The sequence below is a fragment of the Rhincodon typus genome, chromosome 28 (genome assembly GCF_021869965.1).
Source record: "Rhincodon typus isolate 14 chromosome 28, sRhiTyp1.1, whole genome shotgun sequence".
Lineage (NCBI taxonomy): Eukaryota > Metazoa > Chordata > Chondrichthyes > Orectolobiformes > Rhincodontidae > Rhincodon > Rhincodon typus.
In genome coordinates this window covers 25,941,144-25,962,407 of record NC_063359.1, presented here as the reverse complement: position 1 = coordinate 25,962,407, position 21,264 = coordinate 25,941,144, and the positions used below count along the sequence as shown (strand labels likewise).

General features: G+C 37.4%; 1 protein-coding gene across 1 annotated transcript in view; it reads right to left on the bottom strand.

Moving 5' to 3' along the window:
• Positions 1-319: 319 nt before the first annotated feature.
• mvb12ba (multivesicular body subunit 12Ba) overlaps positions 320-21,264 on the bottom strand; it is a 97,781-nt gene continuing 76,836 nt past the window's right edge. The window contains exon 6 of the mRNA XM_048613724.1: positions 320-2,792. Coding sequence (XP_048469681.1) covers positions 2,706-2,792 — 87 coding nt within the window. The 3' untranslated portion in view covers positions 320-2,705. The remainder of the gene's footprint in view (positions 2,793-21,264) is intronic.

The following is a 21,264-nucleotide window of genomic DNA, read 5'->3' as shown; positions in this document are numbered from 1 at the left end:
GATTTATTTAGGATATCTATTTGGTATGGACGAGTTGGACTGAAGGGTCTGTTTCTGTGCTGTACATCTCTACGACACTTCAGAGGGAGTACTCTTTCTCTCTTAGCCAACATCTTTCCATCGACAGAGACAATCCAATTAGCTAGTTGTTTTTCTCACGTGGTTTGTGGGAAAGAGTGCACAAATTGTGTTTAGCTATAATACAGTAAGTCAGAAGAAATTCTTCACTGTCAAGTGCTTTAGGATGTTGAGGATGCAAAAGATGCTACATGAATGCAATTATTTGTGTTTCTAACATTGCAACATGAGAGTGCGTTCATAAAAGCAGCCAGTTAAAACAGATATTTTATTTAACTTGTCACATTATTAATACAGACTCAATAAACCAAATTGCAAACCTCCCTTTGTAACTACAGGAAACAAATCTACAATAAATACAGGAAGATTTTATTTCTGAACACTTTAAGAGCAGTGGGTTAAATCTCCAACACAATTAAAAATAAAATTGAGCTATTACAATTGTATGGCTGGGGAAAGTTAAATATTTTTCAATATTTTAAAGATGATAGCATTTGGGCAGAAGTTCCACAGCTTTTATGCACAATATTATCATGATTTAATTATTCACAGTGAATTGTAAATGAATGAGTTGAAATGGTTAGTCATACTGTCAATGCTCTACACTCTGCTCTGCAAAAACCGTTCATCACTTAATAGCAGGGTGCCTTTGTATCATCTAAGTTCACAGGGCTCCACCAGACATTTAGATGCAGCTAATATTCATACATAAATGATAAATGCCTAGTTTCTTTAGAAACGATAATGGGACGCTTTACATTATTTGTACAGAACAGACAGAAAATATAATTATGCTTTCTTGAAGTAAATGCTTAAGCACACTATTCATGCAGCATTGAAAATCAGTTATTCAATATCTGAAGCATTTCGTTCATTTCAAATAGTGTCAATAGATCAGAATACTTGTTTCAATTGACAATCTGAGGTGCTATGCCAAACAGACAAACTTGTAATTCTATACACTGGCATTAGTAATCTGATCACCCATGCCCTCCATATTAGGTAGCATTTGTTTCGCACTGGAAATGAGAAAAAGATTAAAATGGAAAAATATATACATGACTGCTTTACATATAGTGTGTAAACCTGTTAGCATACGTTGTTTTTGTTGAGCAGCTGCCATTCGTTAAAAGCACTACATCCTTGTATCCACTGTAAATACTGTTTTGAATGTTGATTTCTCTTAGTGTGGATCACAACACCTAAAAGGAGGTTGTAACAGTTGGGTTATTGAGGTAAGGCTGGTAAATTAATGGCAGTGTTCAAAGAAAAGCTGCTACTTAACAAAGTGTTACAGTGTTACACAATTAAGATGTTTCATAGCATTAATTTAGAATCACAAGCATGTTAAAAACCATACAAAAGAGTTTCAGATTGCAAGGGTCTACATTAAAAAAAAGCCCAAACATTAAAAAAAAATGCAGTGCAAAGCAAATCAGTGCATTTTGACAAAGCTACACTTTCACTCAGATTATAACCACAGAATCATACCTTATGCAACTGTAGAAAAAACTGCAGTAACAAATACTGCATTAGGATAGCACAAATGTCCTTTGTCAATAAAGGAACCAATAAGGAAGGCCTGTTATAACTTTTGTTCATTCACTGTGATATGACTAATACTGTTTTCCATAAACAACAGCTTTAAAGAATAGCAAGATATTTTATAGACTGGAAAGCTTTGCTGTAGAAAATCCGAGAATTCCCACAAAAACGTTTCATGATTATATCTATTAAGCAAAATTGGAAAGACAGGGTGCATGTAATAGAGAAGAATACCAAAAACCAACTTAATTTTTGTAGAATTCTGAGTATAGCTTCTAAATTTGATATGTTCCAAGAGAAAACAGATAACTATGATATTTTCTGTGACAGAAATATGAGGAAACAAGCACCGACTACAGGGACAATCTACGTAGAAGTAGAATATCTGTGCAGAAACATAGCTTAGTCAATCTTAAGATTTTCAGAAGCTATGATAGAAACTAGCACCCAATTCTCTGATCTGAATAAAAAAAAGTTATTTTGACTTTGCCAAATTTGATCTTAACTATTGCTAAATTTTTCTTAGTACTATCGAAATTTGACCTGTTAGAAGCAGGAAATAAAACTAAAACATCAGCTAGACATGATATTTCAAAACTTTATTTCCTTAACTTAAAATTACATCTAGTCTCATAGTGAAAACAAATGGCTAAATGTCTATTAACTGAAATGATGCATAGTTTGCGAAAATGGCTATCACCAGTAGCATTTCTGAAGTGTGCAAAATTAATTTGACAAAAAATATGGAGAAACAGAAATAAGCTATGGCTCAAGAAAGCAAAAAACATCCAGCCTTTGTTTAATAATTATTAAAATGATTAACCTTATTTAAGGCCAGAAGATTTGCAAATAAAGGTCACATTAAACATTGTATTTACAAAACTCCATGTACAAAATGATTTTACCCAATGTTAAGTTGTAGGTAGACTGCTGGTAATTAGAAATACTGTCCTTTCCATTAGTATGAGAATACCATTTCAGTAGAAGTTAAAGGAAGCAAAGTGTCCAACACTGCTTCGCATGGTGGCTGTTCCAGTAGACATCGGTCCCTTAGTTTACAACAACTCCATTAAGATTCATCTTCAGGATAATGGTGATTGTTGACATTTAGTGGGACTTGGTGGAAGACGAGCTGCAGCACTCTGTTCTGTTCTAAAGCTGTAATCATACTGGGAAGAAAATAAAAGTAATGAAACAAATTTTTGAAAATTTGAACGTGGATCAAATGGTAAGGTGAGTATCATGAAATTTTGATCATAAATGATAGAGGTCAGTAAACGTAATTTAGCAGGGCTAATGGTGTTTTAAAATATAATAGTTCAAATGTACTGCTAAATAGAGGAATTGTATTCACAAAAAGGCTATAGGTATTAGGTTTGCTTACATGGAACTTAGTATTCTTAATGGCTTAACCGTCAACCCTAAATTAACCAGAATATTTAAAAAATGTAACATTTCCTAGACAGTGGTTACTATATATAATGACGAACACTGGGAGACAACACATGCAGATAAAGTAAGTTGCAACACAAGACTAAAAAGTAAAGTCGCTATTGTCATACTGGACCACAGGGCTGCTCTCTCAGACAGAAAAAGAGACAGAGATGAACTGGTTGTGGTTTAACTGGAGGGTCACCATGCCTCAGGCGAGGGGAGAGATTGAGAAGGAGAATCCTTCATGGCAACATCAGCCAGTGTGGGAATTGAACCTATGCTGTTGGTATCACTTTGCATCGCAAACCAGCCAATTAAGCTGATGCGACTGATGCACACTAATCTGTCTGAAGTTTAGCTCTGTATTCTTGCAGCACAAGTCGACTTGGAAAAGGACATTAGTGAAGATGAAAGGCTTTCCTTCCGTGGTTGGGAAAGACAAAAAAAAGAGAAAAAAAGGAAAGGGCAAAGGAAATGTTTAAGCAATCATTATATTCAATTGTTTTAATTAATTCACCCCTTTTAAACCTATCTGGCTCAACATCTCAAGGCAAAACCTCAAAAGAAAACTAGTTGCGGCCAAATAGGGAAATTTCTGTTGAAAGGTTCTGGTAAATAACTATTAGCTGCCACCTGGTGGGGCACACATGAAGTACAAGCCCACTTTCAATTACTACAATACTTAAAGGCTCACTTTCAAGAACTGGACTACAGTTGATAAAGAAATTCAGCATTTACTGTCAGTCAAGAAAGTACAACAGTTTTATTCTAAAGTCATTCTAAGGCTTTACAGAAGTTATTTAATGTTCATTACACATTAACATAATAACATTAATACTCTGGTGGAATTTTCAAATACAGAATAGTGCAGCAGGGGTACAGGACTTTCAGTACATTTGGTTTGTGCTGGTGCTTTTGAAGAGCAATTCTTTTTTCCTACATGCATACAATCTTTTCCTTGAAGTGCTTAATTTAGTTTAGGAAAATTATATTTGAAAGGACCAGTATGACTAGTATAGATTTACAGTAGTTTTTGTCAGTATAGACTTGATGGGCTGAACAGACTCATCTGTACAATTCTGTGACCAACAGCCTATGCATTCCAAATCCTAGCCACTAAAGCGTATTTTCTTCATACCACCTCTGGCTATTTTGTCACTCATCTTAAATCTGTACTCTCTAGTCATCTTTGCAACAACAAAATAAATTTCATCTCTCTAAACCCTCGAAGATTTTAACACACATCTATTAAATCTCGTTTTAGGCTTCTCTTCTAAAGTCCAGTTGATCCATCTAACTACAATTATACTATAACTCTGTAACCTCTCTGGACTCACTCCAAAGCCCTCACGTCCTCTCAAAAGGACTGGCATTTGGGACACAATACTTTGGCTAAGGCCAAATTCCTTTTTTCTGAAGAGCAGTTAGCATCCTGTGAAATCCACACCTTAAAGAGCACAGCTGCCCATGTATCTTACAACTGCTCTGCTAACCATCTTTGAAGATTTGTACATAAAACACTCATTGCTTGTATTCTGACCCTCTTCTCTTTCCTCATTTTAAAATTGTACATCTAACTTGCAGTGCCTCTGTTCATCGTTCCTTCCAAAATGGAGGACTTCACGCTGTCCTGCATTAAATTTAACACATGAAATACAAATTAAGGACAGAAGTCGGCCATTGAAATACAAATTAAGGACAGAAGTCGGCCACTTTGTCTCTTCAGCCTGCTCTGCCAATCAATAAGATCATGACTGATCCAATTATTCCACATTCCTGCCCAGACCCGATAATATTTCACACCCTTGGTTACATCAATAATCTAATTACACCTGCCTTGAAAATACTCAGACTCTTTCCAACACCTTTTAAGGAAGTGTCTTCCAAAGACTCATGGTCCTCAGAAAATATCTCAACATCTGTCTTAAATGACCCCGAGCTCAAGATTCTCTCAAGAATAAACATCCTAACTTCAGTCAGTGCAAACCTAGCCTGTCCAAAAGAGTCAACCTGCCATTTTAGTGATTAATCTAGTAAAACATCTTCGAACAACTTCCAATGCATTTGTCCTTCCTTAAATAAGATGACCAATACAGTACACAGTATTCCAGATGTGGTCTAATGCCCTGTACAACAAACGTAAAATCCATATAACTTATTCAATTATTTTTGCAAAAATCATTTCATTTGCTTTCCTAATCACTTGCTGTACCTGCATATCAACTTTTGCTATATGATCGGTTTACCATTTAGACCGTTATGATTTTTTTTATTTGTCCTATCAAAATAATTTCACATCTTCCTGTATTATACTCTGTTTGCTAGACCTTTATCCGTATTGCATTGTAGCCTCTGTATTTCCTCCACACTACTTACTTTCCTACTTTTGTGCGATCAGAAAATTTAACAACCATACCTTCCTTCATCCAGACATTTATATGAACTTAAGAACTCAGTCTTGATTCCTGGAAAACACCACTTGCTAATCAGAAAATCAACTATTTCTGCCCACTCTTTCCTGTTAGCTAGCCAATCTCGTAGCCATTCCAATATATCCCTACATTTATTTTCTTTTATTTTCACCAACCTTTGATGAGCACCTTACCAAATGCCTTCTGAAATCTAAGCTTCGTGCATTCAAGTATTCTTTTTTATAGGCAGCGCAAGCTACTTTCTTGAAGAATACTCAAATTGGTTAAACATGACCTCCCTTTCACAAAACCAAGTTGACTTTGACTGATTACCTTGAAGTTTAAGTGCTCTGCTATAATTCCTTTAATTACAGCTTCTGAAGTTTCTAATTTTAATTTGCAACTGCCCTCTTATGCCATCTGTCTGCATGCTTGAAATCTATTAGCATCTTTCTCATTGTTTCATATAACAACCAAGTTTCAAGTCACCTGTACATTCAAAACTGTGCCCTGCCATGTGTCCCCAAATCCAAATCATTAACATTAAGAACGAACAGCGGTAGTTCTTATACTGAACCTTGGGAAACATCAACATATACCTCCGTCCAAGCCTAAATAGCAGCCGTTCACCATATTAGTTTATATGACTGAGCCAATTCAGTATCCACGCTGCTCCATCCCACAGGCTTCAATCTGACTGACAAGCCTAATGTGGTTATTTATTGTTGGCATTTTTAAAATCTATGTACAACCGCAAAAGTCTTCATTCATCCTCTCTAGCACTTTACCAAAAAGCACAATCAAACCATAACAAAGCTGGCTCTATGCTTTTCTAATTGGCTTTGATCAATGATGCTAAAAGCTCTTCCCAGATGTTAAACTGACTGACTTATTACAGCCAGTTGTATCCTTTGCCCTGTTTTGAAAGACTTTAACGAGTAGAGTCCTCATCTACCAACTGCATATCTTGGGAGGACTGGAAGACCGTAGCCAGCCCCTCTATAACTTCCACCCTTACTCCTGCCAGCAACACTGTCACGTTATTGAGACAGAGGGACATATCCATTTTAAGTACTGTCAGCCTTTCTAGTATCTCCTATGTACAATGTAATACATTCACCAGAGTTTTAAAAAAGTTAAGAAAACCTCTGTTATAATGCATTCTTGCCAGCAAAGAATTTCTAATCTCATCAAATAGCATTCTATCATTTCTTTACTATTAGAATGTATTCTTGTTTTAAGAATGTCAGAAAAATAAAGCATATCAACAGATATATTAATATTGATATGAAAATGAACATTTCACAAATAACATTCTAAAATCTGGCGTTGCTTTTATTTGCAAATAAAGAATGAATCCCAACGTTTTGAATTGTGAAGAATATGTAGTTACAATGCGGTTATTGACTTCCTTGCCAAGCTGTCAACAACCCCACCAACAACCCGAGCTACAAATCTTCTCAAAAACCATGCAGTTACAATATTACATATGTTGTAAAGAAAGCTCCTTGGTCTTCCAAATGGACACAAAAAAACTGACAAAAATGGCTACCAGATGTCACATGATGACATTTGTGGATTCAACCGGTATTGCAACCAGACTATATTCTTCAACAAGAAATCACAACAGACTCTTTGAAATTGAATGAACATTTCCAGGATAAACTGAAACTTGACTCCTCGAGGTATAAACAGCTCTCATTTTACAAATAACCTGACAGGCAGAGTTATCTAAGCTACCTTGATTGAAAACAACTATGGGGTCTATCTTAGACCTATGCTAACCCAATACCTATTATGGAAGCATGACTCATTAGTTTTGGGGTAATAGTTGTTTTAGTTTTGATTTGTATATGTCTGGCCATTACCAACTATTTTGTGCAGAGATCTTGACAGAAACATCTTTAGGCAGTCACTAATTTTTAACTGAGCAAGAGGAGGACGTTCAGAACTGCTGAAATGAACCAGGTTACCGAGAGCTGCAAGCCGACATGCCATAAAACTGAAACAATGAAGCCTTCACTCACTCCCAAGACCTGTTTGAACAATCTCCAACCATCTGACTACAGAAGCCATTACAACTGCTGAATTTGACTTCAAATTTTCGATCCCTTTGTTTCAGGAAGCAAGTTTTCAAGCAAACAAGACTTACAATGATAGTAGAGACTGATGTCATTTTCAACTTGCGCAACTTTTATCCTTACTAACATCTTTATATCTATATTTTAACAAATAACTATTACCCTTTCCTTATGTAACGTGTAATAAACTAATCTTTTATCTTTCTGAAAACATAAACCTGTGCAGCTGCTTTGTAAAACAATTAAACACTTAAAGACTAAAAGGGAGCTATATACAACTTTTATATAAAAGTTGTTAATTCATGGACCATTCTGAGGACACGTCTGGTGTGATCCTAAACTTATTTCAGTATTAAATAAATTTAACTTTTTTTCAAATACTTGAATCTCTTGCAAAATACAGGACCTTGTGAATTTTTTTTTTAAAGAAAACACGATATTTAAATGGCTGATGACTGAATGCCCAGTTCCCTATTACAGTCGTCTCCTCTGAGGCCCATTTCTTAAGACGAAACTGGGTATTAGGTGCCTAATTAGAACTTCCTAAAATCCCAAATGATTTAGATATAAATGAAGAATTCTCCAGTATAAATATTTTGGTTAAATGTGCAGGTTTCCTGTAGTCTTTAACTAATTAAATAGCACAATGAGCTTTTGCATGATCAATTCAGTAAACGCAATGTATCAACTAGCCATTTCAAACTGAGGGACCTAGCAGAAGAAAACATCATTCATACATTGTGCTCTCAATAGCTTAACCAGAGCGATCTGCTCATATCATATTCCTCTGCTTTTTGTTCTCCCCTAAAAAATTCTTTTGTATGTTACTAGTCCAATACTATCTGAAATCATGTTGCAGTTTCTGCCTGAGATAAAGAATTCACCATTTAAAATATGGAGTAAAAACTTTCAAATAGCAATCACAAATTTAAACCCTTTGTCACCAATTCAGTCAGAACAATCTTCCAGTATTTTACTTTCTCAAAGTCTCCATCAGATCATCTTTCACTATTTCTGTCCTAACCAGAAAAATGCATTTTAAATTTTTTCTCATTCATTATGAATCATTTTCTTCACAGCTTTAATCCTGTAACAGGTTGTCCAAAACTTTTGTGGATGCAATCTTGTACAAACTCATTATCACATCTCACTTTTGCGTTATGTACCAATATACAAGCCAAATTGCCTTTGGCCTCGTACATGTTTCTCCTGTTTTAATATTGAGCATAGATGCTCCTATTCTTTATAAAAATAGTCTTGATGTGCAAGATGGATACACTTCAAATGTCCTTTACTGCCAAAAATTTGTACATTGCATTTCTCTGCAATAAAGTGCACTGGAAATCCACTTACCCAGTCTTCTAATAAGTCCATCTTCTGGCAGTATCTTTCTCCTAAAAGCTCCCATGTCTCAAATTTTATAACAATTCTATTTGCTTTTGTCCATCTTAAAGTCACTTCTATCAAGCGAAAATAGAATTAAACCTAGATCCCTGGAAAGCATCACTGCCCTATGCCCAATTCCCACACTGTATTCCAATGGCAGGTCTCCACTCAAGAAGTGAACTTTATTTGAACATAAAGCAAGATGACAAAAACTATACTCACTACACAAGAGTTTATTGTATACTTGTGTGCATGAACGAATAATATTTTACATTAGCGTGAAAAACAAAATGTTCCTCATTTAAATGAATGAAGGAGTGGGAAGGCTAAGAAAACTTATGCACAAGTTTATACAAATGTAGGTCAAGGTCATGAATTTACTGACATTTCAGTGCCCAACCACAGGAATTATACTTAAACTCTCAACAGTTTTCACTAAATGCTATTTATGTTTGCATAAAATAAGTGCATGCATGAAATAGTTAATGATTTTTGAGCCCATGTTTTCAATATTTTCCTTCCATTTTCTCCCTTCCCTTAATGTGGATCAGCAGCAGGGATCCTGATTTTGGCCTTCGACCATATTGGGCTGCAAGATTCATCCATGCACTCGGTCACCGGGGAGTAATTTTCAACTTTTGTGACCTGAGTCAAAGTTTGGACGATTTCACCACTTTTCAATGCAACTTTGTCGGAAATTTATTTCATGACACTTCTTTGACACATTTTCCAACATTTGATGTCAAAATAATTGATCCTTGAATGGTTTGCTAAATACTTTAAATATTGAAGTTATCATTTTAAGTCACAACTGATTCCATTTCTGTCCCATCTCAAGGTAATGCTTGGTGAATATTATACAATGAGTTAGAAGGAATAAAGATAGAATTGCTAAATGAGAATTATAAGGGTAATGGCCTGAAAACATCACTGAATTATTGTAATAAAAATGACAGACCTATTTCTTTGGAATGCACTGATGTAATGTACATAACGTCTTTCGCTATAGTGCTCAAGAGCAATTAGCAGGACCTTCAACATGAAGGCATTTAAATTAAATGGCAGCAATATTTGAAAGCAAATGTTATTTGTGATGGACAATTTTCAGAAACTGGTCAAACACTGCCTCCCAGCATTCACAGGTCATGGAAAATCCAACATGCACACACAGAATGACTTCTTCAATTATCAAGGCAGCAGACCATGCAATCTCCAGGTTGCAACGACTTCAGTTCCGTCAACTCAGTTTATACACAAGTCAGAACACAAAGTAGTACACTGTAAAGCATCTGCTCATAAGTGCTGGAAATGTTCCTATCCCGTATGGGATCGCTTTCGTAAGTATGAGTGTTTGCAACTTGGACATTCATAAACTGGGGTCCCCTGCATGTGTCTACAAACTAAAGAACTGTAAAGACACCTACAGATTTGGAGTCACTATGTCTGAATGCACCCCACATTTCTTTACAAATGCTAATTTCAAAGAAACCTTTTTGATTAACGCAAAACTAACTTGATAAAACCAGAATCTTCCTCTATCCATACTGCTTTCAAATGTTAATGACTATTCATGAAATTGTTAAATAGATAAAATGACAGATTTGGGACGGGGCTTTTCGCAACAACCATTGTCATGGATGTGATGTTTATTTTAAACAAAACGTGTTAGTCAATGTAATGGAAGCAGCCAGGGTGAAAAAGGAACAGCCAACTGCATCGCAGGTCTCAAGAGACTTGTGAGTGTAATAATAATTTAAGGAAAAGACCAAAGTACTGACATTTGTTAGTTCATTTCCAAGTGCATGTTGCTTCAACTTAAAAGGGGAGCTGATATAATGATTGTAAATGTATCATTATAATAAACCATTAAAAGTATTGAGACATAACAATTTTCCCCACGTGATAGGTTCACCTGGTTACAAGCAGGCAGGATGATACTTTGAATTGGAAAAAAGTATTTATTCAAAGTACAATTAGACATGATTCAACAATACTCTTCCATACTCAATACTGCCATTCCACTTCTGAAAGGCACTATATTGTATCTAGACCTACATGACAATGATATTGCAAATCTATGCATTCTCATCTTCCACCATTACCTACGCACACTCCCGTCCATTTTCACCTCATCGTGCAATCCTGGCCCTCTCCTTACCATCTATTCACTCCACTCCATTTAATATCTAATTTTCTCTCCAGTGTCCAATGTCTTGGACAGACCCTAAATTTTGTACATCTACTGGCGTAAGTATTCCAGAAGACTGCCTCAGAAGGCTTGGGGAAGATCATGTTTGCAAGGTGCATCCTGACATACAGATGAATAAGGAAGATATCCATAAAGTCTAGGCAATTACAGAAAATGTTCTGAACAACAAAACCTTCATATCAACCTCCTTGGTACAAACTGGTGATAAAATATATGCCATAGTCAAAAGTGAAATCAATTTTAATGGCAAGATTACAAATGGATATCGGCTAAGTCTTTTCATTGGAAGATTCACCAAAAAGTTCAACAACCAAGTTCAAATAATCTCTTACACTCAAACACCAGCAAGTGTGCAAGAACACAGTGATGGTGTACTGAGAGTACAATGACCTGAGTCAGTCAACAAACTCTAAGTAAGGACATAGAGAAGAGTTACCAATCTTTCCTTTCTCTGCGGAATATCTATGGTGGTGAAGACATCAAACCTGACTTGAACAAATGGATCAATCTGTAATGTGGAGGGGGGAAATAGCTCAAGCTGAACAGATAGTGGAGATAGGTGACTTTAATAGAACTGGAAGGAAATTTGTAAACAGAAATGCATAAGCATATGCGTTACACATTGCATAACATGACTTCTGAAATACATTCTGACTAACAACACACTGTTTTCAAAGCATGAGAAGGAACATAACATGTAGGACAAGAGCACAGTGCTTGCAAGCACTGTTATCAATAATCATGATTTCAGTATGATGCCCCAAGTTCTTATTGGTCTGGCATAAAATAGTCAGTCAGTTAAGTCTTGGTACTGATTTCCTTTAGTCCTTCACTAAAACACAGCTCCTGTAGAATACCTGTAACATTTTGCCAAGTGGTTAAACACTCCCAGGAAACGTGCGCTCTAACAGACACAGGCTGCAGTGTGCAGATGCTAAATAATAACTTATCTCTGCTTCATGGAGAGAATTTTGACACTAAATAATACAAGTGACTCAAACATCTCAAAGTAATGGATGTGAAGCTCAGCAAGGCAGGAGTAGTGGTAATATCACTGGCTTCATGATCTAAAACCTCACCTAAAGTTCTGGGGACACGGGTTCAAATCCTACAATGGCAGAAGGTGAAATTTGAATTCAATAAAAATCTGGAATTAAAAGCTCTCTTACTGGAAACCATGTTGATTTTACTTTTAAAAACCCATCTGGTTCACTTATGTCCTTCAGGTAAGGAAACCTGCCATCCTCACCCATTCTGACCTACATGCGATTTCAGATCCATAGCAACATGCTAGACTCTTGTCTGGGATGAGCAACGAATACTAGCCTAGCCAGCAAAGCATCTGTCCCACGAATGAAGAAAAGAAAATCTTCATCCTCACTGATGGGGATTCCCAGAAAGTTTTTGGAATAAACAAGGCAGAAGCCTGTGTGAATATCCTTAGACAGAAGTGCTGAGTGGAAAACATTCCTCTAAAGTCCCCATCATTGCAGATGCCTGACTTCAGCCAATGTGATTCATTCAATGTGTTATGTAGAATGGCCGGTAGCCTGGATATAGCAAAGGCTATTGGCTCCGAAAACATTCTGACTTTAGTAAGATTACTGCTCCAGATATAGTAGCATTTTGACCAGGTTATTCCAGTGCAGCTACAACATTGACGCACAACTGAATACGGAATATTGCCAAAGTATGCCCTGTGTACAAAATGCAGGATAAAATTTAGTTCAGTCAAGAACAATCCCAATCATGAGCAAACCACAGGAGATGGGCAAGATACTAAAATACTTTGAGACTGTGGAGAAGGACTTGGAAGCCAAAGAACTTGAGGAAATAAGTAGTGATGTCTTGAAAAGAGTTCACATTACCGAACAGGAGGTCTTAAAATGCATAAAGGCAGATCAGGTGTTTCCCAGAACTTTGTGGGAAGCTAGGGAAGAGATGGCTGGACCCCTTGCTGAGATATTTATATCATCAATAGCCATTGGTGAGCTGCTGAAAGATTGGCTAATGTCGTGCCATTATTTAAGAAATGTTGTAAGGACAATGTTGTAAGGTAACTATAGACCAGTGAGCCTGATGACTGTGGTGGGTAAGTTATTGGAGGGGACTCTGAGGCACAGGACTTGCATGCATTTGGAAAGGCAAGGACTGATTAGGGATAGTCAGCATGGCTTTGATTGACTTTTTGGAAGGAGGTGACAAAGACGATTGACGAAGGCAGAGCGGTAGGTGTTGTCTATATGGACTTCAGCAAAGTGTTCAACAAGGTTCCGCTTTTTAGATTGGTTAGTAAGGTTAGATCACATGGGATCCGGGGGAAAATGGCCAAGTGGACACAAAATTGGCTTGAAGGCAGGAGACAGAGTGGTGGTGGAGGGTTGTTTCTCGGACTAGAGGCCACAAGGATCAGTGCTGGGTTCATTGCTTTTTGTCATTTATATAAATGATTTGGATATGAATTACAGAGGGTATGATTAGTAAGTCTGTGGATGACATCAAATTGGTGGTGCAGTGGACAGCGAGGAGATTACCTCAGAGTACAATAGGACCTTGATCAAATGGACCAATGAGTGGCAGATGGAGTTTAATTTAGGTAAATGTGTTGCACCTGGTAAGGCAAACCAGTGAAGGACTTATACAGTTAATGGTAGGACCCTGGGGAGTGTTGTTGAACAAAGAGTCCTAGGGGTGCAGGTGTATAGTTCCTTAAAAATGGTAGACAGGGTGATGAAGAAGGCATTTGACAAGCTTGCCTTCAATGATCATAACACTGAGTACAGGAGTTGGGAGGTCATGTTGTGGCTGTACAGAACATTGGTGAGGTCACTTTTGGAATACTGGGTACAATTCTAGTCACTATTCTGTAGGAAAGGATATTCTTAAACATGAGAGGTTGCAGAAAAGATTTACAAGGATGTTGCCTGTACTGGAAGGTTTGAGCTATAGAGAGAAATGGAGTAGGCTAGGGCATTTTTTTTTCCTGGAGAGTCGTGAGGGACGACCTTACAGAAGTTTATAAAATCATGAGGGGCATGGATAGGGTGAATAGCCAAGGTCTTTTGCCTAGGGTGGGAAAGTCTAAAACTAAAGGACATAGGTTTAAGGTGAGGGGAAAGATTCAAAAAGGACCTCTGGGGTAACTTTTTCCACAAAGAGGGTGACGTGTGTATGTAACGAGTTGCCAGAGGAAGTGGTGGAGGCAGGTACAATTACAACATTTAAAAGGCATCTGGATGGGTATGTGAATAGGAAGGGTTTTAGAGGGATAGGGGCCAAATGCTGACAAATAGGACTTGATCAGATTGGGATGTCTGGTTGGCACGGATGAGTTGGACCTAAGGGTTTATTTCCATGCTGTATGACTCTAATGAAAGTGGCAACTGCATAGTGATAACTTGCTTAATGATGCGAGTTGGGATTCCAACTGGTCTAATCAGCTCAAACCTTGGTCCAAATATTAAGACGCAGCAAAATTCTAGAGGTGAGGCAAGAGTGACCACCCTTGACAATCAAGGCAGTACCTGACCTGATGTGATATCAAGGAACGCTAGTAAAATTGAAACCAACAGGGAGAAAATTTTCTACTGACTGGAGTCAGACCCAGCACAATGGCAAATGATTGCCGTTGCTGGAAGTCTCTTATGTCAATCACAAGACATTGTCGCAAGAGCTCCTCAGATTATATCTTCAGCTACTTATCAATTATTTTTCTTGCGAACGCAAGATCAAAAGTGGAGATGTTTGCTGATGATTCTGCATTCAGTTCAGTTACTTGTACATCTCCTCAGATAATAAAGCCTGCATTCAGCAAGGTTTGGACAACTTCAGTCTTCAACTCATAATTGGCAACTAATGTATGTGCCACATAATTGCCAGGTAATGACCATCTCCAACAAGATAACCTACTCATGCCCTTGATGCATAACCATTGCTAAATCCTCAATGGATGTTGATCAGATATTTAATTGTGCAGCCATATAAAAATGGTGGAAGTACATCAGGCCAATATCAGAGAATTCTCTCGCAAGAATATCAACTCCTGACTTTTCAAATCCTGTCTACTATTTGCAAGCACATCTCAAAAGTGTGATGGAAAACTGTCAATTTGGCTGAAGGAGTACAGACCAAGAACATTCAAGTATCAAAACACCATGCAGGGGAAAAAAGGATCCCACTTCATTAGCATCTCAGCCACCACCTTAAACATTCATTCTCTCAACCATCAATGCACAACGACAGCATGCATACTATCTACAAAATGCACTCCAGAAAATTGCCAAGATGCCTTTGTCAACACCTTCTAAATTTTCCACCAGGTAGAATATCAAGGCCAGCAGGTGCACAGGAATATCAGAACCTGTAAATAATCCTCCAATTAATACAACACCCTAACTTGGGGATAAATCACAACTCCTTTATTTTTTCTTCTCTAACAGCACTTTGGAATTTGCATTCTAAGCTTGTCTTGACCCTTACTCAAACTACAATCTCATTCAGACTAGAAGTTTTGCTTGAAGTCTCTCAAATTGAAGTGCACAAGAGAGATTAGATTTTTTATGCTACATTTTAACTCTGCAGTCTGACCAGGGGATTAACCTGGTGACTGGGTACCCACACATTTTTGCTCCACCCATTCTAACCTCTGAGTTTTCACCACATTAACATGTCCAGGTCCCATCACATAATTCAGGTTCTGACATTAGTTAATTATGAAATGAACACAGTTCCAGCAAATTATGGCAGCACATAGAATGTGGTCAGAAGAGACTCGGATTGTTCATTCATTTAAGTATTCTGGTGGATGAGGAGAACCCTAAGAGCTCCTCCTGATCATGCAAGATCTCCACCAGAGGCTCCTTTGTAACACTCTTAGCTAGCTTTGAGCAGGAGTCAGTGTGGGACATTTAATCAAAGCCCTGGAGTAGCAAGAGCCTGGGTCTCATGCTGATACAATTGTAGCCATTTTCCTCCTGCTCTGGCTCCTGCAATCCATAAAATTATGGTTTCTGCGCTGAAGTGCCCTTTTGCCCTACCAGAGTTTGTGTTCCTTGCTTTAATACTGTTAAATAGAAAGCAGAGAAAAAAGGTTTGAAGGCCAAAATAAATGTCTAGTCCACAAAGACATTAGGGTGGGTGAAACAGCTTTTAGCATGGAACAGTTGATGGGTCTACAAAGATAATCTCAGACATTGGGCTTGGAAAGTTTGGGGCATGGTTTAAAGGTGCTTGAAAATTCTCACAAATGAAATCTGTGGGATTCAACTGCTGGAAGACAAGTTGCTGGAGTTTGCCTAGAAGCATAAAACAAAAACCATTATAAAACAAATTCTATCAGTGGTGAAATTGTGTGTACTACTTAATAATCAAAGATCTGAGGTGGCTTATTACAAACATTGCTCTAATTTTCTGAATTGCATATTTTTGCTATATTTATGTCAAAGTGAAAAATAGTCCCCTAATATATCCTGTGTGTTTATTTTTATGAAGCTATAAAACAGGTCAAAATAGATGATATAAATCATTGCCAATGACTTATAATACAGCTTCAAGTAAAATCCAGGAAATGGGAAGGCAGACAGTGGAACATGGAAAAAAAACAACCAATCTAAATAAACCACAAGTGAAAATATTCCGCCACAAACAAAAATTGCTGGTGAAATTCAGCTGGTCTGGCAGCATCTATGGGAAGAAGGCACAGTTAATGCTTTGAGTCCAGTGATTCTTCATCAGTCACCAGATTTGAAATGTTAACTCTGCTTTCTCCCCACAGATGCTGCTAGACTTGCTGCGTTTCACCAGCAATTTCTGTTTTTGTTTCAGATCTCCAGCATCCACAGTGCTTAGTTTCGTGAAAATATTCAAAGCTGATTTTGAAAATACAGCTGAAAATTTTAATTTATCATCAAATATTCTATTCACAATACAAAAGTTAATTTAAATATGAGCAGCTGTTTAATTTTGCCTTGGTACACTATTCAATGGAACCGCACTGAATAACAATCCTAACAATGGGAGAGCTCGGATTCATTTTATAAATGCGACAAACCAGTATTATACCAGGGTTGGGCTTGAAACAAAATACATTAAAAATGATTTGCCACCCAAAATCAGCTGGAGAAGATTACTGTTGCATTTTAATTTGCCACAAAACACTAGTTCCTGTTGTAGCTACTCAGTGCCAGCTATACCATCACTAGGCATTAGTGAGATATCACTTCTGAGCTCTCTTAGGCATGTACTATCCCCAGATAACTATTGCATTAAAATAATACTTATTGAAATATAATACTCACTGGGAATTACATTTTTTAAAAAAATTCTTGCCACATAAAGTTGTTGTAGAATCATAAAATAGATACATTTCAGAAGGCGGCTATTTGGCCTATCAAGTCCATGGCCGTTAAGCATTTACCTCGTTACCAAATAATTCTTCAAATTATCAAATCGAAGGCTGCCCTTAGGTGAAATACTTCCTGTCCCATCTACTCCTCATCTAAATCCAGACTGTTTCACCAATTTTTGCTTTTGTGTTATTATTTCTTTTTCTTTCTATTGTGGTTGACACGAGCACTTTCATGAGATGATTCATTAAGCTTTAGTTCTAAAATGATTGTACATTATTATTTTAGGTTTCTTGGGTAACTTAATGAATAGCAAATGTCTCAAGTCACTGGAAATGTATTCTTTGGTAATCAAATTTCTGTTATCACTGCAAATTCTGCTTCTCCAGAGCTTTTACATGTTCTCTTGTTACTTCATCTATCCCTGAAGCTTTGCCCGTATTCATCAGTTACAAAACATTCTTTATCTTTAATATCGTAACATTTTATCCATCCTGTTTCTTTACATCTTAAGGGATCCCTTGATTTAGGCCATCATATAATTCACTTACATAGGTCTACCTTTTTGCTATTGCATCCCTTTCAAATGTGTCTATATCTATGTATCGATCTGTAGATGGATTGCTGGCTTCTCCCTAGGTTCAAATTCACATTCCCCACTGAGACTGAGTGATGAATCTCACTAACCGCTCTTGGTCACTTAGCATTTCACTCCTAAATTAAAGGTAGCTCCAAGGACAGGTATTCCTTATAAAAAACCGAAGGCAATTTTAAAAAAAAGGGTGACATAAAAATGAAAGAACCTGCCTTGTCCAAATTAAAGATCTCCTTCTCAGAGGGACAAGAACAAATGGAAGAACTTTTACCTTTACATCTATTGAAATGAGTTGGTGTTCCAAGCCACTACATTATACTGCACAACTATGCTTACATGAACAAAAATTAATTAATGCCAGACTCTCAAGATCTTGAATTAATGTTTATAACTCTCAAACCTAAACAATGGAACTGGAATGAATTGTTATCAACAGATGTTAAAAATTAGCTGACATTCATACCTGCAGTCATTAACTTCAACTGCTGAGAAGATCTGAAACATGGAAGTAGTCTAGAATATGTCTTGAAAATCTTCTGAGGATAATGAGCGCTCCACATTTTGACATCCCTTCCCATATTACTGCCTCCTCTACTAAAGTAGCTTGTAGACAAGTAACAAAACAACACTTGCTGAGTCTGAGTAAATATTTAGGAGGGTGTTCGTAAAGATAAATTGTTCTGCCAAATTCTGAAAGACGACAATAGTACTAAATACTTAATAAATATTCAAGTCATAGACAGGTGTCTTTGAAGCAACCCTTTGAGATGGCATTTTGAGAAAAAATACCAAGACAACAATTGTAACTGATAACAATGAAGAATGGATCCTATAAATATCTTGTAGGAAACCAAGTAGAAACAGGCTCATTTAGAGTATAAATCCTTAGCAAAAACTATTTTGACCCTCGACACATATCAATATAGTGAAACAACTGCTCCAAACTAAGCCAGAAGTGAAATGAGAGAGATTCAAAAGAAGGTTTAGTAAGGGGCACATTTTCCCCTGTGCAATGCATTGTGAACTTACTTCTTTATTAACAGTTTTATGGATTCATTGCACAAAACCAACAGCTAAAAATGATTCCCCATAAAGCAGTCTTGACTTTCTGGCATATTATGAGACCAGATCATATGATTTATTTTCTTACATCACCTGATGTCCCCATGTTCAGGCCACCTCCGTCTGTTCAAAAGGTGCACTGAACAAAATATGTATATATTAAAAAAAAGCCAAAACATGTACATTTTCCTGTCTTTTGAGGGTAAGGTGGAAGAATAAAAATCACATGCAGAAAACATCTTCTACACTGTACGAGGAGAGAATGATGACTGATTGGTAAGTGGACTCTGATTAGTATGGTGCTGCTGTGGAAAATTAAACAGACAATAATAATTGGCAGTTAACTGCCAGGTTTTGTTTACACTTTAAACAATACAGGTTGACTTCAACTGATCAAGTCAAAACGTGTGCAGTGTGCATCCATATCTCTTCTGTCTGTCTACAAAGAACAAGGCTTTGTGTAATAGTACATGTAATCTCCGTTACATGCAGATCCAAACCAGCAATCCCAAATTGGCTATCAGCATAATTTTTACATACGCAGGAGAATGGTCCAAATGTAGCCAAACTGCAGAATCACACCTAATATTGCACAGTGTTGCAAGTTTCACAGCATATTGAAACACATGGCCCTGCTCTTTTGGAGACAGAAAGAACATAAACAGACATAACGTTCACTTACATGCAACAAAATAGAAGACACAGATGCTGAGCTTTATCAATGTCGGTTTTTGTTTCTGATTTACAGCATCCACAGTTCTTTCAGTTTTTAAGATTCTCTGGTTCGCTACTCAAGGCAATTGCTTGACTCAAGTCAACCTGTCTTGTTTAAAATTTAAACAAAACTTGACTCTAAATTGTCAATCGTCATTAACTGGTACATTCTCTAGAACAATGTCTCTTCTAATTAGCGTCCACTTGCCAAACAAGCAATACTTTCACCCCATACAGGATAAATGCTGTTTTACGTTTCCTGATGAAGGCAAGACAAAAGGTTTTGACAAACGTGTCTTTTCTAGTACAGAACTTTGCACGGTATTGCCATCAGATGACTAAATGTTACCTGTACTCTGAGAAAAAAGACAGATACACATCATATGAGACAGTAAAGTACCTCTCAAAAAAGTGTGGTTAAACTACTCTTTAGAACAATGCTTTTTTTAAACTATTTGCCCGGCATAAATTCTGCAAAGACAAGCAATCGATGTTGGTGGCTCCAATTGGACAGCTGTGGCCAAATGAATAGAAGTGTTCAGTGATGTTGGTTGTTCATTTATAACATAGATTGACTAAAGCATTAAAAGTGGAATATTTAAATTTACAGATTATACTAATAAAGTGTAGGAAAACATGAAATTAAGCAAATTCTGCTTCAGTATCCGAGTTGTGAATGGTTCCGAACATTGTGCAATCATCAGCAAACACCCCCACTTCTGGCCTTATGACTGAGGGAATGCCATTGATGAAGTAGCTGAAGATGGTTGGGCCTAGGACACTACCCTGAGGAACTCCTGCTGAGATGTCCTGGAGCTGAGGTGACTGACCTCCAACAATCACAACCATCTTCCATGTTAGGTATGACTCCAACCAGCAGAGAGTTTGCCCCTTGATACGCATTGATTCCAGTTTAGCTAGGGCTCCTTGATGTCACACTTGGTTGGATAAAGCTTTGATGTCGAGGGCTGTCGTTCTCACCTCGCCTCTTTTGTCCATGTTTGAACCAAGGCTGTAATGAGGTCAGCAATTACATGGCCCTGGCAGAACCCAAACTGGACATCACTGAGCAGGTTATCACTAAGCAGATGCTCCTTGAAAGCACCGTTGATGATACTTTCCATCACTTTACTGATGATCAAGAGTGGACTGATGGGGCGGTAATTGACAATAATTGGCTGAGTTGGATTTGTGCTGCTTTTTGTGTACAGGAATACCTGGGCTATTTCCCACATTGTGGGGTAGATGCCAGTGTTGTAGCTGGACTGGAACAGTTTGGCTGTGGCGGTGGGGTGGGGGGGGGTTGTGTGGGGTGGAGCAAGTTCTCGAGCACAAGTCTTCAGTACTATTACTGGAATGTTGTCAGGGCCCATAGCCTTTGCAGTATCCACTGCCTCCAACCATT